At 37.8% G+C, this 18,887-nt stretch overlaps 1 protein-coding gene across 6 annotated transcripts in view; it reads right to left on the reverse strand.

Annotated features, from left to right (window-relative positions):
* Positions 1-18,887, reverse strand: part of RIF1 (replication timing regulatory factor 1) — a 66,585-nt gene that overhangs the window by 9,899 nt on the left and 37,799 nt on the right. For 5 of the 6 annotated variants that reach the window (XM_071216438.1, XM_071216437.1, XM_058300934.1 and 2 more), the window contains exons 26-32: positions 12,745-12,864; positions 11,610-11,758; positions 11,186-11,266; positions 11,038-11,092; positions 7,391-10,633; positions 438-584; positions 39-116 (exon numbers count right to left, since the gene is read on the reverse strand). In XM_071216438.1, the coding sequence (XP_071072539.1) occupies positions 39-116; positions 438-584; positions 7,391-10,633; positions 11,038-11,092; positions 11,186-11,266; positions 11,610-11,758; positions 12,745-12,864 (3,873 nt within the window). The remainder of the gene's footprint in view (positions 1-38; positions 117-437; positions 585-7,390; positions 10,634-11,037; positions 11,093-11,185; positions 11,267-11,609; positions 11,759-12,744; positions 12,865-18,887) is intronic. The other variant, XM_058300935.1, reaches the window with a different exon arrangement.

An 18,887-nucleotide genomic window follows, 5' to 3' on the forward strand; every position in this document is an offset into this window, starting at 1 on the left:
AAAATATAAAGTTACATGAAAACTAAAGCACTTCTTACTAAACACTTCTTTGAGCTCTTAAATTTAGGGCTACGTGATCCTGGGGACAGAAATCCTTTGATTGAAGTGGTATTATGCTAGACAGAAGAAAGGAGAGAAAAAATAAAACTCATAACCCTAGAGAACTACAATTTTTCAACTTAATTTTCACAACTGAGACTGCAACAATTTCTTAAAAATTTCAGAAATTGTAAAAGACTTAATAAATTACTTATTTGGTTCATCACGGCTCTTACCACATTTTGTCTTCATTTCTGCCTAACATACTATCAAAGAAACAATATATCCAAAGCAAGTAAGTTTTGTTTCTCAAATATTTACTTTTAGGACAAATTGCCCACATGCAATTCTGTGTGTGTGCATATTCCTATCTGTAAATTTTAATATCTATAGCTTACCTTCAATTGTGCAGTAGGTGAAATTTTAACACTTTTTACTACAGGAGAACTATTTGAAGAATGGGCCCTAACAATAGAGCATCGCCTATCAATGTCATCTGCCAATCCTGCTTGGTATATTGGATCTGCAAAGGACACACGGCGAACCTGAAACACATTTCATGTTTTTGTTTAACAAAAATAATTTAACAATGACGACAAAAAAAAAAAAAACAAACCCATTCTCATTATGAGGCTGCCCAAAACAGAACATGGACTTAGAAGCTCAATTTATTTCACTAGAGGACAACTGCACAAAGAATAGTTATTTTTCATAAGAATTTCAAAGTTATTACTACTCAATACCACAAATCCATTCCAATTACCCACCATCTAAACCATCTCTCCAAATACAGCACCAAAGATTGTCAAACAGGAAAGTGGTAGAAAAATCTCATATGGCATATAAAATTGTATAATCTGGGGAGCAGATGTAGCTCACTGGCTGAGCGCCTGCTTCCCTTGTAGGAGGCCCTGGGTTAAATCCCCGGTACCTCAAAAAATACATATAAAATGCTGTTTGACCTAATGTAAGGGGGAAATGGAAAGGAGAAATGAGTTTATATGGCTACGAGTCTCTAAAAAAGAGTCTGGAGGTTGTCAGAAGGACTGCCCTTATGCACAACTGAGCATAGTCTAAGAGATAGATAAAGTAGATACAACCCCAGGTATTGGTTCCTTTGAGGGCTAAAGAGACCCACGGGTTCTAGGGTCATGGCAGATGGGGTTCACTGCCATGTCAGATGGCCCTTCTTTGGAGCTGGTGTTTCTGCGTGATGGAACTGGACTCAGATGGGATCTCTTTTCACAAGACTTTCATGCTACTTTACTGGAATTGTAGTTGGTATTGGGGTTTAAGATATATTTAGGGGATTTGAATCTCTGGACTGACAATATGATAGCCAGGCCCTGAGCCTCAACAGACTTCAGCTCCTACACTCTGATTTATTGGACTCACACTACTCAGCGAAGATGAAGTTGAAGAAGGACAACCACCACACCATGGAGCCTAGAGTTCCTACAACTGAAAGCAGGAGGATTGCATCCAGTATCCATGTGGAATCTGAGCCTCCTCCTGACATAGAGGTGCAACGGACGCAACCAATCCAAGGTCCACAGAGAAAAGGTGGCATTGGTGTGGGAAAAGAGGCCATGGTGGCTGATGGGTATGGGGAATAGGAGGAAGAGATGAGATGTGGAGGCGTTTTTGGGACTTAGAGTTGCCCTGGATGGTGCTTCAGGGGCAATCACCCGACAATGTAAACCCTCCCAGGGCCCACTGAATGGAACGTGGGAGAGTATGGGCTATGATGTGGACCACTGACCATGAGGTGCAGAGATGCCCAGAGATGTACTTACCAAATGCAATGGATGTGTCATGATGATGGGAGTGAGTGTTGCTCTGGGGGGAGTGGTGGGGTGGGTGTGGTGGGGTTGAATGGGACCTCATATTTTTTGAATGTAATATTTTTACAAAATGAATAAAATTAAAAAAAAAAAATACATATATACTCTGACTCTAATAATTTTATGGACTTACTACAATGAACAGAAAGAACAAGCTAAAGAGGTGAAAACAGTCCTAATTGCCCTCTGGGGCATTTCGCTATCTCTTTCTCTAAACTCTGTGAGGGTGTGGTGTTACAGCAACTGAGTAGCTTTCTTTGTTTCAGCATGAAGTCATTCTGGTCTCTTTTAAACTGTTATTTTCATTCTGCAGCATATCTAATAGATATACATAAGAGTACATTTATACCATCAAATGCATTTATAGATCTCCTGATCTTGACTCCAAAGAGAAGGCAAATTCTTTAACAAGCCTACTATTTAAAAGGTAGAGTATGTTGTCCTGTTGCCTAAACCAAATTAAATACAAGCTCTCAGAAAATAATAAGTGACTTGTATTAATCTAAAGTAAATATAGACACCAATCCCAAGACATTCTATATTCATAAATTTTTCAAGGATATCTATATATTTAAAGTAAAGATACTCCTTTAAAAATAGAACCTCAAAGCAAAAGCAAACAAAACTAAACAAAAACTTGCTAAGCTATTCTGTACAAATGTACCAATCTAAGTAAAAGAATGATCAGATCTTGTAGAAAGCTAAAAAGTAATTGGGGTACTGATTAAGAGGTTATGTTTACAAAATATGCTTGGCTATCTCTAAGCAACTGCAGGCACTTTCAGCTCACACAAACTGGTTTTTCAGCACCTTTGATTCTATATCCTCCACTCCAACCCCACAGGCTAGGAGGGCGACTGGGTTTCTTCAGCCTCTCTGGGAAACTGCAGGTGCTTTGAGCCCACACACACTGGCTACTCAGACATCTGTAGCTCCATCCCATCCCCAACAGGGTAAGAGGGGGAGCTGTGTTTCCATAGCCTCTCTGGGTAATTGCAGGTGTTTTCAGCCCACACAGACACCTATAACTCCATCCCTGCCCCCAAGTAAGGTAGAAGGGGAGCTGTGTTTCCTCATCCTTTCCAGGGAACAGCAGGTACTTTCGGCCTACAGGGACTGAACCGTTCGGTATTGGTGGTTCCATTTCCACCCCCTAAAGGGCAGAAGGGACAGTACTCCCTCAGCTTCTCAGGGCAACTGCAGGTGCATTCGGCCCACACCAATTATATTGTTGGACAGTCCAGAGGGCCCATCTCCACCCCTGGCAGGGAGAAGGGGAGCCAGTGCTACTTCAGTCTACCTGGACAACTGTGGTCATTTTAGACCTGCACAACACAGATTGCTGCCCACACCCAGAGCTCCATACCTTCCCAGGCAGGAGAGGAAGGGGCATGAAGCTTAATCAGTCTCTGGGCAACTACAGATGGTCTTGGTCTGCACAACTTGGATTATTACACATGGCTGTGGCTCTGTTTCAACCCTTGGCAGAGGACAAAGGTGGGAGAAGCTTAATCAGTCCCTAGGACAATGCAGGCAGCTTCAGCCTCCACAACTTACAGCACCAGATATTTATAGCAAAGGAGCAAAGGTAAGAAAGTTCTAAACCAAGAGAGATACAGCACCCAGAAAAATACATCTAGTAAGCTAGATGCCAAGACACCAACAAAAATTAAATCCATACCAAGAAACAGGAAGATACAGCCCAGTTAAAGAAACAAGATAAGCCTGTAGATGACATAAAGGAGTTGAGACAACTAATCAGATGTTCAAACAAATTTTAATAAATTCAATGAGATGGCTAAAGAGATTAAGGATATTAAGATGACATTGGGTGAGCACAAAGAATCTGAAAGCATGTATCTAGAAAAACAACAGAACTTATGGGAATGAAAGGTACAATTAGTGAAATTAAAAATACACTGGAGTCATATAATAGCAGATTTAAGGAGGCAGAAGAAAGGACTGGTAAATTTGAAGACATGGCCTCTGAAAGCAACCATATAGAAGAGATGAAGAATGGAAAACGAGTGTGGCTCAACCAACTGGGCTCCCATCTACCATACAGGAGGTCCAGGGTTTGATGCTTAGGGCCTCCTGGTTAAGGCAAGCTGGCCCACGCAGGAATGTCGTCCCACGCAGGAGTGCCAGCCAACACCGAGAGCTGGCAGAGCAAGATGATGCAACAGGAGACACAGAGGAGAAAATATATGAAAATGTGGCAGAACAGGGAGCTGAGGTGATGGTAAGAGAGTAATCGCCTCTCTCCCACTGTGGAATGTCCCAAGATTGGTTCCCAGAGCAGCCTAATGAGAATAAAAGCAGACACAGAAGAAAACACAGTGAATGGACACAGAGAAGAGACAATGGGGGGAACAGGGGTGGGGGGGAGAAATACGTAAGTCTTAAAAAAAAAAAAAAAAAAAAAAAAGAACAGGGTCTCAGGGAACTAAACAAAACCAAGAGACATGTAAACATAGATGTCCCGGGAAAAGGGGCAGAAAGAATATTTGAAGAAATAATAGTAGAAAATTTTCCAACCCTACTGAAGGACATAGCTCTCTGTGTCCAAGAAGCACAATATACTCCCATCTGAGTAAATCTTTATAGACATGTAAGGGATACCAAATAAGATTAAGTGCCGATTTCTCATCAGAAACCATGGAGGCAAGAAAGCATTGGTATGATATATTTAAGATACTGCAAGAGAAAAACTGCCAGCCAAGAATCTTACCTCCAAGGCTTGTCTTTCAAAAATAAGGGCAAGTTTAGAATATTTACAGATAAACAGAAACCAAGAGTTTGTAACAGAGACTGGCCTTGCAGGGAATACTAGAGTATGCTACAGCCTGAAAAGATCCAAGAGCGGCTTGGAAGATAATCTACAAATGAGTAAAACTCCCAAGTGTCCAAAGAGTATTGAAAAATATGACAAAATCTGAAGGTCAAAATGTGTGAAATAATAACTGCCTTTACACTAATAGCATGGAATGTTAATGGATTAACCTCCCCAATCAAAAGACATATAAACTGGAGAAACGGATAAGAAAATATGAGTCGACAAAAGACTCACCTTAGACCCAAGTATATCAATAGATTGAAAGTAAAATGCTGGAAAAAGATACGCCACACATGAAGTAAGCAAAAAAAAAAAAAAAAAAAAAGCTGGAGTAGCTATACTTTTATCAGATGAAATAGACTTTAAAAGCAAAACTGTTATGATAGACAAGGAAGGACATCATATATTAATAAAAGGGGTAATCAGGAAGAAAGAACAATCGTTTTAAGTATATATGCACCTAACCAAGATACCCCAAGATATACGAGGCACACACTGGCAAAACTGAAGGGAAAATAGGTATCTCTATAACAGTTAGAGACTTCAATATTCCACTCTCAGCATTGGACAGAGTATCTGGGCAGAGGACCAATAAAGAAATAGCCTGATTAATATGCAGGAAGCTAAATACAGAACTGCCATGTGATCCAGCAATTCCTCTACTGGGAATACATCCGGAAGAACTGAAAACTGTGACAAGGACAGAGAGCTGCACACCAATGTTCATAGTGGCATTATTCACAACTGCCAAAAGATGGAAATACCCAAGTGTCCATCAACCTATGAATGAATACTCAAAATGTGTGTGGTATATACGTACAATGGAATACTACCCTGTGGTAAGAAGAAATTAAATTGGGACACATGTAACATGGATGAATCTTGAAGACATTATCCTAAGAGGCAAGCCAGACACAAAAAGACAAATAATGCATGGTCTCATTCATATGAATTAAATACGAGGAACGAACGCATAGAGCTAAACCTAGAGTATAGGCTATTAGGAGATAAATGGAGGGCTGAGAAGTACTACTGATTCTTAGATGTTTTAATTAACTTTATCTTGAGGTGATGGTAACATATTAAAGTGAGTAAACCAGTTGGTTTGCAAATAGAAATGTGGCTGGAAAAGTAGTCTTGGGATGTAAATGTCAACTGAAACAAAGAGAATAATCTAGGGACTAACAGTGAACCCGAGGAAATGAGAATTGTGGTTGATGGTACAGATACAAGAGCATCCTGTGAGCTAGAGCAGATGTACGTTACTATTGCAGGGTTGTGAGAATGTGGAGAAGCATGGCAAAATTACAAGTGGAGTAACCTAGGGACTGTGTCTAACAGCAATACTGTAATATTCATTAATCTATGCCAAAGATGTACTGTTTGATAACGCGGGAGAGTATGGAAAAAGTGTACTAAATGTCCACTGGACCATGGTTAGTGGTAATAGTCTAATGATATCTCATAATCTGTAACAAATGTTCCACCATGGTGTGGTGTGTTGATGAAGTGGTGAAGGGGTGCTGTAAGGAAATTCTATGTATGTATGATTGTATTTTAAGTTCACAACTTCTGTAAAAATATATATTTAAAAAATCATAGGTGGGTTGGGGGAAAAATATACCAAATGTACAATACAGACTATAGTTAGTAGTAAGGGATGATATTCTTCCATAATTTTTAACAAATGTCTCACAATAATGCCAAGTATTGGTGATGGGTTGACGCATGGGGCCCCTGTATAATATTATGCAGGTTTGTTTTATAAGTTCACAACTTTTACTATGCATTTACTGTTTATGTATGTTTGTATACGAATATTTCAATAAAAATTTTTTAGAATTAAAAAAATGATTGCTACAGAAAAATCAAGTGCCTATGATGTATTTAAATACACATATTTGTATATGTAAACACATGTATCTACAATAAATGGCAGGTTCAATTTCAAAATTAAGAAATACCAATATTACACCTTTTTAGAACATTTTTCAGTCCTACTTTGTTTAATAGTACACAGGTTGAGCTATGTTATCACAGGTAACTTTTCCTTTTTAAAATGTTTATTCTCTACTTCAACAAACTATGTACTGCATACAGGGCCAAGTGCTATAGCAAATATATAGATATCCATGTTTCCTAATCTGAAGGAGAAGCAGGAGATGGGAATATAAACAAAATAATTATAAGTTATACATGAAATCGTATCCTGAAATTGACAAAAGGTACAATCTAGGGTGTTTTTCTTTTTAATTAGACAGGGTCTGGGAATAAGAGTTTATAATAAATACTTACATAAAACAGATAAAAATGTCCCAGAACTCAGTAAGTGCTAACTAACTAAACTTGCTTTACTAATGGCAATTTTTGTCACCTGTGTCCCTAAGTCTGTTTCCTCATATACTATGAGGAACAGAAAATAAATTTTAACCAATTTTGTCAGATAAACAATGTGCATAGTACAGAAAGATCTTTAGTTGAGTGTCGTAAAAGAAAATCTAGAGGTTTAGCCTCCTTTTCTCAACATACTTCCTTCTATCTGCCCTTTGCCTAGCTAGTATCAAGAGTGGTCATATAATCCCAACACTCTGTCATTCACCAGATAACACTGTATGATGAAAAGATTTCAACTAAATATGGACCCATTAATTTTGAGCCTCTTTCTCCCTACCTTGTTAATAGGTGATGCAATCTCATCTTCTTGGGGTCTTTTTAGTCCTCTCTTTAAAATGCTGGTGGATGGAGATGCCAAAGGAGACCAGACACAGCGTGTCTGCATGCCACTAGGACTATCATTTGCTGACACAATAGAAGGATCAAGCTCTTTTAATTTTTGAGGAGATGCATTATTGTCTTCAGTTATCAGTTCAGAGATTTCTGGTATTGGAGATTGTGATGGTTCCTCCACTTTCTCTAAAGTACAGTGATCTAAAATTTCCTCACTTTCCATAACTATGTGTTTGGCATCCAATTCTGTTTCTGTTTCTTCAGACTGATGAAGTTGAGTACTTGTTTCAATTTTACTAGAGACAATCTTTCCTTCTTCAGTGTTCATTTCAAGTGTGTCAGGAAAAGAGGTGTCAATTTCTGCCCTCAATTTCTTTGTTTCAGTTTCTTCAGGCTCTGAAGTTTTGGAAATCATATCTCCAGCTTCTGCTTCAGTGCAACCATCAGTTTCAGCATTCATTTCAGTAAACACTGCTTCTTCACGATTTTCCACTTTGGCATTCACTTCATCAGATGAGCCTGAATCAGATTCATCACTTCCTCTATCTTGTTCCCCAACTGCTATTTGTTCAGAAATCTCAGTTATATCACCCACTTTTACTGCAGTGGTAGTATCAGAATGATCAACTCCTGAATTAAATTCCTCAGTTGCTGCTTCTCCAGCACTTAGTTCATCAGCTGTATCTGCTTTAGAATCATCATTTTCATTCTTTTCCTCGGTTGCCTCTTCTTTGGAAATATCAATTTTGGCACACTTTAGTTCAGGTAAGCTAGCTTCAGACTTTTCACTTTTTACATCCAGTTCCATAGCTTCTACTTCTTCTAGATTGCGTTCTTTTACTTTGCATGCACTTGCTTCAACACTAACAAGACTCTCTGGACTTAGTTCCTTGTTCAGGGTAGCTTTTGGTTTTTCTTCTTTAACCTCCAGAGAAGAGTCCTGTGAATTATCTTCAGAATCACCTATACATGGACCAACTGTTTTAAAATTTTTATTAGATGGCTCTTGGCTTTCAAGAGCTCCTGCTCCACTGCAATCTATGCCACAAGTTTCCTCTTTAAAATTTGCTGTTTCAGGAGAAAGAGACTCTTGAACGGTGTTTTCTTTCAACTCAGTTTCAGATACAATTAATGAAGCAATAGCACTATTCTCTTCCTTCCTGAGACCCAAATGAAAATTCACACTATGATGCTCGTGTGAAAATTTTACTTCTGAATACAGATTAACTTTAGAAGTTTCTGGCATAGTTATAGGTAACTGCAAATCTATTTTTTTTGTTTCACTGATTTTTAAATCATAGTTTTCTGTGTTCTTTAACCCAATGAGTGTCTTTTCCTGAAGTTGTGATTTTTCTCCACAGCAATCACAACCTTTTGATCTCCTCACCCTTCTACTTCTCTTGTGTTGGCATTCAAGTGTCTGGAGAGGTTTTTCAGAGGGCAAAGAAAAGTCTGATGTCTCTGTTCTTGAGGATTCTCCCACACTGTTATTTTCTATAGAGTCTCGTTTATGTAATCTTTTACTGGCATTTCTAGTCCTTAGATTTGATTCTGGCACAGGTGGGCTTGAATATTCTGCACATGTGTTAATTTTACTTTTTTCTTCATGTGTACTTGGTACATCATCAGAAACTTGTAATAAATCTGAAGATCCTGCTGAATCCTTAAGTATTTCAGTACTACTATCACCCTGTTTATCACAAGTCTGAGATACGATGTCTATGTCTACCTCAGAAGATGCTTTATCATCACATGTCTGGTTTTCAACTTTAACACATTCCTGTTTTACCATTTGCTCTTCCTGATCTTCATTGTCAACACTATTATTACTTTTGCTTTTCCATTTTCCACATCTCTTCTTTCTAGAGCTTTCTTCTTTTGCCTCAGAACTATCAGATTCTGAGTTTTCAATGCTGGAAAGCAAACCCTGGGATGCTCTTCTTGTTTGATACCGTGTTCGTCCCCTTATTGGTTTCTCAGAGGACTTATCTGCAGTGTCCTGGGCACCATCTCCGTCAGATTTAGTATTTTCAACTTCTGGCTTTCTTCTACTTTGGTCAATCTCAGTGTTGGTGCTGGTTTCCCCAAGGGTCTTTTCATGAAAGTTATTTTCTTTCTTAATTAAATTTTCGAGTACAGTTTGCTCAGTAATCAGTTTGTGCTTTGGTAATACATCATCTTTTACATGTAATGGACTCTTCTGAAGAGGCTTTTCTTCTTCCTTACGTCTTTCCTTTTTTTGATGATTATTTTCTTTATCTTGGCTATCAGAGGTAGACTCTACTATTTCTGAACGACGCCTCAAAGATCGTCTTAGGGTTTTTTGATTTTGAGTTATCTGAGCCTGACTATCCTCATTTACTAGTTGATCGGCTGGTATTATTACAGGAGGCGTATTTTCTTTGGACTCCAAGTTAATTCCTAAATTTTTCTCTTCTACAGTATTGTTATCTAGTAATACAGTGTTTTCCACCACTGATTCAAGCTTTGTATCCTCACTTTCAGTTGCAGATTCAAAAAGGTGAGCCTGATTATTTGATATACACTCTGTTTGATTAAGCAGATCAGGTGAGTTATTTTCTAAGGTTCCAATGCCATCAGTAGATTCCTGAGAAATTTTCTCCTCTTCAGATCTCATTAAGGGCTTAGACTTTTTATTTCCTACTTGTTCAGCTTTACTTGATCTTCGGCATGATCTCTTAACTCCTTTCACTATTTTTTCAGAATCAGATTTGGAAGGAGTCACTTCTCTTTTCTTTGCTTTCAGTGGGATATCCGTTTTAGTCATGTTTTCCTGGTTATTTTTTACGGAAATAGGTGATGACATATTATTCAAGGGGGATGGACTAAAAGGTCTGCTTTCAGAACCATCAAACTTCTCCAATGTAATGAAGGTTTGCCTTCGACTTGTAGGCTGTGGGGGCATTCCAGAAATAGTGGCATGAGAAGCTGAGCTACTGCACACAGCAAAAGTGTTTTCTGCACTAGACATACTGTCAGGTGATGTTTTCTTTGACGAAAGTAAAACTTGTTTCCTGGCATCATTATCACTGCTCAGTATTTCTGGATTGGTTTCCTCAATAGAACCACTCTCAATATTTGAAAGGGAAGCCTTTACAAGATGTTCATCCGTACCACAGTTTTCTGTGATATCTTGAGGAATGGTGCTACTCTTCATTTGCTCCTCCTGCACAGAAATGTGTATATATATTAATGAGCAAACAAGTTAAGACTTTCTGGGGAAATTTTAACAGAAAACTTTATTAATTAAAAAGCCAACTACTGGCTTTGAACATACAGCAAATATTCCAATAGTAGTAAATACACATTAAATTTGTGCTCCTAGTTGTAAACACTCAACAATACCAAATGAATTTAACTATTATATATATATATATATATAGATATATACACACAAACGCACACACAGACATGTACAGAGACAAATCCATAAACACATAACTACATCTCTACTAATGTCTGCTAGTGGGCATTAAAAGATCACACAATAAATCTGAAAATTAAAATGAAGGCTAATAAACAATGGAAGGGTGATTCCAAAATCCCCAGTATATAAAGTATTGAATATACCTTACTCATCATCTTGCAATCTTCCTTTGGTTTTTCGATTAAAGTAGGAATTTCCCTGAAATAAGTAATCGTTTAAGTTAGAATTTTGTTTCTTAATTACTTAAGTTAGAAAACTAGTTATGGAAAGTTCAATCATTTTCATACTTACATAGACTCTTCCTGACTAAGCTGAGAAAACAAGGTATCCTGTGAAACATCCAAATTATTATACATGGCAGGAATATGACCCCTACAAAAGATTTAAAATAAGTAACTTCAACTTTATAATCTCCTACAGCTAGACATCAAACTTAAAACTATACCATCAACTTGCCATTTAAAAACTGTATAAAATCAAGATCTAGAGACTTATTTTCCGTGAAATCATGTATAATTTCCCTACATCTTTCCTTCATTTGCTGCCCCAGCAAAGAAATTTAGTTTATGAAACATTTGTGAAATGCAATCATGTACAATACATCTTTTGCTCTAATAGTATAAACAATATAAATCTAAACACAAAGTTAGAGTTTACTATCTCAAATCTAGGCATGAATACAAGACACCTAATTTTAGATAAAAATCCTACAAACCTTTTTGTTTTGAGTACTTCCTTCTGATGTTCAGTTAGTATTCTTTCCTTTGCTTCTTTTCCTTCTGGAGGTATAAACACAAAGTCAGTAGATTTTTCCTCTTCCAAAAGAACTTCACTGTTTATTTTTGGGGATGATTCCAATTTCAGCTGCAGATTTTAAAAAAGTGAATGTAAATTTGAGTTTCCAAATTGTTTTCCAATATTTCAATCATTAAAAACTCAAGTGTTTTTCAGTAGTGACTAGAAGTCTGAAGTTTAAGCACAAATGTCATGGTTAACAACAGCTGGTACAATATCCCTTACTTTAGTTTCTGCCACTAATAAATATTCAGGAAAAAAAATTAGAACTTTTAAAAACACAGGCAGGTCTGTACTTACAAAGCACGGGCATACTTTTTAACACACAGATATCAACTGGTTTGGCAGGAGAGTATATCTACCTTTCTTAAGTTAGTATGAACTAGTCAAGAAACCTAAAATTTGCCAGTATCCCTTCCATACCAACAACTTTGGACCTGTAATGTTACTTTTATACATTTGCAATGAGACTAGCATTCTTTTCATTCTATTTCATAGTAGCGCAAGGTGTTGAGTTATCCTTAAAAATATCATTTTTTAAAAAGTGTCATATCGCCAGGGGCATATCTCAAGATTCTAGAATCTCCCTTGCTGGAGGTCATGGAAGACAGAATCTATTGTCTGAAAACTGATAACTAGCAAGTAGCAAGATATTCGGTTTTAGATTTGAAGTTATAATAGATTATTTAAGTAGGCACAATTTCTCTTTCGATTAAATAATAAAGGTTCTAAAATATTTCTCTTCTTATGCAATTTATATTAGTTTTTCATACCTAGTCTCATTCCACCCCAAGGGAGCTGCTGCCACTAACAAGAATATTCAATTGATGCCAAGTACTACGCACACACACCGTTATAAAGGAATGATCTCCCAAGGCTTACAGATTTCCATGCTACTCTAACAGGCTTTTTAGACCAAATTCTATTATTTCCCTACAACCCCACCTTTCATTTCCCTTACCACATCTTTTTCTTCCAATGAAAACGTACATGTTCTTAAGCTATCATATAGTTTAATTTAAAAGTTATGCTAGGTATACCATGGAAAAACGTACTTTAGCTGGTGTTTTCATATTTTCTTTTGTGTCCTTTGTCTGTGCCAAAAGGGAATCTCTTTTCCTATTTGATTTTATTTCCATGCCACTTATCTTCATATTTAATTGCGAATTTTCTGTCTGTTTTGTAGAAAATAATTTCAGTAAGCAGTGTTTTTCTATTGTTCCCCTTCCAACATTTTGAAAATTAATTCCACTGTAATGAATATGCATTTCAAATAATATAAATTTCTTGTAATTATTAAACCCTATTAAAATTGTATAAAAGAAAATACAACCACTGTAATTCAATAACAGCAATTAGATTTGGTATCCACAATATACACAGTAGCTGTTTTGTACCATAAATACTAGATACAAATACTCCACACCTCATGATGGAAATACTTCTCAGTGGAGACCAAAGCCATAAAACCTTAAACAATAAAAAGTATTAAGAAGCATGTATAATAGAGGAATCGAATGTTAGTCATGATCATAAAATAAAACGTTCAAAGATTAAAAAAAAATAGGTTCAATTTCTCAAACTGATGAGAATTTGATAGATTTTTAAAATCAATTATATATATTTTTTGAAAGGACCTTCAGATTACATATATGTTACACAGAGATATAAGACATCCCTGTAAAAGTTTTTTCCTCAGAAATAAGTAATTAAAGGCAAAGCTTGCTTGTTTACGACTCTGGAGTATGACAACAGACACTGGAGAAGGACTCCACAAATGCTAAATCACGGGGATTTGGGAGGGTATACCAAAAAAGAAGGTAAGAGACCTGTGACTTGGACCTGACAGTCAAGTCTAGACCTCTACTCCTCACTCTGTCACACAATGGCAGTATCCCAGTCCTGGTTTCTCCTGCCATTGTCACTGACTCCAGTCACTCACAACAGCAATGTAGAAATCCACATACATTCAGGCTGAGGAACCCTAGGCCAGACCCAGAGTGGAACCCAAGTGGTTGCATACAAAAGGCAACCAGGAAATAAGGGGGGTGGGTGGGTGAGGAGGCTGCAAGTGGTGCACACATCCAACCCAGACCCTACTTACTAAAACATCTAAATGAAAAAAATGGGCATTTCTGAACACTGACTGCCTCATTCGGCTCACTGGGGCAGGACACCCTAATGTAGAAATTCCCAGAGGCAGAAAAAAGAGGAAAACTAATCTGCTGTAATGCAAGGTAGGCCCTAGGATCGAAAACTATAATGAAAAGGGGGCACTGAGTATGAGAAAGCAATTGGGCAAATCAGAGTTGCTAGAGTGGAAAATCTGAAAAAAGAAATCCCAGGAATCCCAGAGAAAGAAAAGAGGAAAGAAAATCTTCTGGAGGTGAAACAATTGCATATAAAAGGACAATCTTAAAAGCTGTACCACATATCCAGGGCAAGAAACAGGTGAAAAAAATCTTAACAGTTAAACAGAATATTTGAGGAAATAATCAACAAAAATTTCCCAACTCTTACAAGTAAAAGACATAAATGTACATGTCCAAGAAGTGCCAGTTACTCCAATCAGGATCAACCTTGTAAGACCTACTCCAAGACACATACAAATCAAAATGTCAAATATCTAAGATAAAAGAGAGAATTCTGAAAGCAGCAAGAAAAATGCAACTTGACATATACAAGGAATCCTCAATAAGACTAAGCGACAATTTCCTATCAGAAACCATGGCAGGAGATGGCAGCAGTATGATATATCTAAGGTACAGAAAGAGAGAAACTGCCAGCCAAAAGTTCTTTATCTATCAACACTGTCATTCAAAAATGAGGGAGTTCAAGATATTTATGGCTGAACAAAACCAGAATTTGTCACATGAATTGCTAAAAGGAGTTCTTCAGATTGAAAGGGAAAAACAGGAGTGGCTTGGAGCAGTATGAAGTCAAGAGCTTCAGCAAAGGTAACTATATACTTATCTTTATTTTATTTTTAGAGGGCACCAGGGATTGAACCTGGAAGTAGCTAAGGTAACTAAATGGGTAAGTGCAAAATCCAATGGTACTATATCCTCAGTATATAATGCTACTCTTTATTTCCTATAAGAATAAGAATATAATTGAATAAGAAACAATATTTCCTTATAACAGACACAAAAAAATATATAAAGAGCTAATGTGTGACAAAAGCAAAGTAAAGAGAGTAAACAAGGAGCAGAGAATATGTATGCTACTGAAGTTGGTATCTTTTCAAATTAGGCTATAGACTTGGGTTGTTTAATATAATCCCCAGGGTAAACACAAAGTACTTTTTAAAAAAATAGAAAATGAAATGAGAAAGGGGTCAGTGAATTACATCACAGAAGACCAACTACATACAAAAGAATGGTACAATAAAGGAAAAGAGAAAAAAAATGATTTGACACAGGAAGCAGATTTGGCTCAACTGATAAGAGTGTCCGCCTACCATATGGGAGATCTAGGTTTCAAACCCAGGGCCTCCTGACCCACGCGCAGTGCTGATGCGTGCAAGGAGTGCCATGCCATGCAGTGGTGTGCCGCGCATGGGGGAGTCCCATGTGCAAGGAGTGTACCCCGTAAGGAGAAAAGTGTAGTCTGCCCAGGAGTGGTGCTGCACACATGGAGAGCTGATGCAGCAAGATGATGCAACAAAGAGAGACACAGATTCCCAGGGCCGCTGTCAAGAATGCAAGTGGACACAGAACACACAGTGAATAGACAGACACAGAGAGCAGATAATGGGAGGGGGAGGGGAGAGAAATAAATTTTTTAAAAAATCTTTTAAAAAAAATGATATGACACATATAAAATACAAAAACAAAGTGGCTGAAATCTTTATCACTGTTAATAATAGACTTAACTTCCTAATCAAAAGACAAATTGGCAGAATGGCTTAAAAAAAAAAAGCAGGATCCAAATATATGTTGTATACAGGAGACTCACTTTAGACCCACAGACACAAATAGAGTAAAAGTGAAAGGATGGATAAAGATATTCTCCACAAACAGTAATTAAAAGAGAGATCCTAACAGGATCAAAATCTCTTTTAAAAGAGACAAGAGCACTATATATTAATAAAATGGTTAATTCATCAAGAAATAACAACCATAAAAATGTATGCACTTGGGCGGCAGACTTGGCCCAGTAGTTAGGGCATCCATCTACCACGTGGGAGGTCAGCAGTTCAAGGCCCGGGCCTCCTTGACCCATGTGGAGCTGGCCCATGAGCAGTGCTGATGTGCGCAATGAGTGCCCTGCCACGCAGTGGTGTCCCCCACATAGGGGAGCCCCACGCGCAAGGAGTGTGCTCCGTAAGGAGAGTTGCCCAGCGCGAAAGAAAGTGCAGCCTGCCCAGGAATGGTGCTGCCCACATGGACAGCTGACACAACAAGATGCCGCAACAAAAAGAAGCACAGATTTCCGTGCCGCTGACAACAACAGAAGCGGACAAAGACGACAACGCAGCAAATAGACACAGAGAACAGAAAACCGGGGGGGGGGGGACATAAATAAATAAAAAAAAAAAAAGCATGCACTTGAGTAACAAGATAAATGAACTACACCTAAAAGACACATACAGAATACGACACCCTGAAACAGCAGAAAACATATTCTTCTCAAGTGGATATGGATCACTCTCCAGAACAGACTACATATTAGATTACAAAACAAATCTAAGTAAATTTTAAAAGACAGAACTCATACAAAGCATCTGCCCTGACCACAATGGAATGAAGTTAGGAAACAAAGATGGAAAACTGGAAAATCCACACAAAAAACGAGATTAAATTACATACTTTATCAATGGGCCAAAGAAAAAATTACAAGGAAAATCAGGAAATATCTTGACACAAATGAAAATAAGAATACATCATATCAAAACCTATGAGAAGCACTGAAGGCAGTGCTCAGAGGGAAATTTATAGCCCTACCTTAAAAAAGAAGAGCTCAAATCAGGTAAGACTTAACAACATACCTGGAGGAACCAAAAAAAAAGAGCAAACTTAACCCCAAGTAAGCAGAAGGAAGGAAATATAGCGCACAAATAAATTAAATAGTTGGTTCTTTCAAAAGATCAATCAAATTGATAAACCTCTAGCTAAATGACAAAGAAAAAAGACTCAATTAAAATCAGAAATGAAAGGAGGGACATTATAAATGACCCCAGTGAAATAAAAAAAAGATCATTAAAAAGACACAACTTAGATGAAACGGACCAATTCTTAGAAACATGTAACCTACCTACATAGGCAGTAGAGGAAATAGAAGATCTCAAGAAACAAATTACAAGAGATTGAATCAGTCATCAAAAATCTCCCAACCAAGAAAAGACCAGGCAGGGCTAAACAGCTTTACAGGTAAACTATACAAAACATTCCAAGAATTAACAATCCAGCTCAAACTGTTCCAAAATAATGAAAAGGAGGGAACACTCCGAATTCAATCTATGAGGCCAACATCCCTTATGAAATGAAATGCAAAATTCTCATCAAAATAATAGCAAACCAAACCCAACAACACAGTAAAAGAATTACACAGCATGAACAAGTGGGATTTATCCCAGGTAGGCAAGGATGGTTTAACCTAAGAAAATCAACTGATGTAATAAATCACAGTAACAGAATTAAGGGAAAAAAACCCACACGCTCAATCGTTAATTGACACAGAAAAGGCATTCAACAAAACATTACTCCTTCTTGATAAAAACACTTAGAAAACTAGGAATAGAAGGAAACGTCCTCAAACAGCATGGTTTCAATGGTGAAAGACTGAAAACTTTCCCTCTAAAAATGAAACAAGACAAGGATGCCTATTGTCACCACTAATAACCAACATTGTACTGAAAAATTAGGCAAGAAAAAAAAATTAGGCAGAAAAACTAGGCAAGGAAAAGAACTAAAAAGCATCCAAACTGATTGGAAGAAGAAAACTTTTACTATTTAGAGACCACAGGATCCTATATCAAAAAAAATCCCAGGAAGTGGATATGGCTCAAGTGATAGAGCTTCTGCCTACGATATGGGAGGACCCAGATTCGATCCATGGGACCTCCTGGTGAAAAAGAAGAGAAAGCATGCCTGTGCGGCAAGCCAGAGCCCACACAAGTGAGTCAAGCAGCAAGATGATGACATATTATGAAAGAGGCAAGGAGAGAGTCAAGGTGAAGTGCAGCAGAAACCTAGAACTGAGGTAGGCACAACTGACAGGGAACTTCTCTCCATATCAGGGGTCTCCAGGATCAAATCCCAGTGAATCCTAGAGGAGAGAAAATGAGAAGAGAAGACAACACAGACAGCAAAAACAGCAGTGCAGGAGGAAGTGAAGGGGAAAAAAGAAAGAAATAAATCTTAAAAAAAAAAAAAAATTCCAAAAAATCTAAAAGTTACTGGAGCTAATTAACCACACTTCAGCAAAATGGCAAGGTACAATATCAACATGTAAAAGTGTTTGTAGGGAAGCAGACGTGGGTCAAGTGACTGGGCTCCCATCTACCACAGAGGAGGGTCCAGGGTTCAATCCTTGGGGCCTCCTGGTAAAGGCAAGCTGGCCCACATGGAGTGCTGGCCTGTGCCGAGTACTGACTGTGCAGTAGTGCCAGCCTGTGCGGATACCTGGCGCAGCAAGATGACATAACAAAGGGACGTAGAGAAGCAAGAATAAGAGACACAGCAGACCAGGGAGCTGAGGTAGTGCAAGAGAGTGAACACCTCTCCCCCACTCCAGAAAAGTCCCAGGATCAGTTCCCAGTGCCACCCAAAGAGAAGACAAGCAGACACAGAAGAATACACAGAGAATGGAAACAGGAAACAGAAAGCAGACAGCAAGCACACACACACACAAATGCAAAACAATGGGGGAAGAAATAATAAACCTTTAAAAAAGGTAAATCTAAAAAAAATGTATATACACTAGCAATGAACAATCTGAAGAGGAAATGAGGAAAAACTATCCATTTACATTAGCAACTAAAGAATCAAATATCTAGGAATAAATTTAACCTAAGATGAAAGCGAGTTGCACACAGAAAACTACAAACACTACTAAAAGAAATCAAAGAAGATCTAAATAAGCAGAAGGACATTGTGTGTTCATGTTTTGGAAGACTACATATTGCTAAAATGCCAATTCTACCCACACAATTTACAAATTTAACACAATACCAATCAAAATTCAAGACGCCTCC

The sequence above is a fragment of the Dasypus novemcinctus genome, chromosome 7, assembly GCF_030445035.2.
Source record: "Dasypus novemcinctus isolate mDasNov1 chromosome 7, mDasNov1.1.hap2, whole genome shotgun sequence".
Taxonomy (NCBI): Eukaryota; Metazoa; Chordata; class Mammalia; order Cingulata; family Dasypodidae; genus Dasypus; species Dasypus novemcinctus.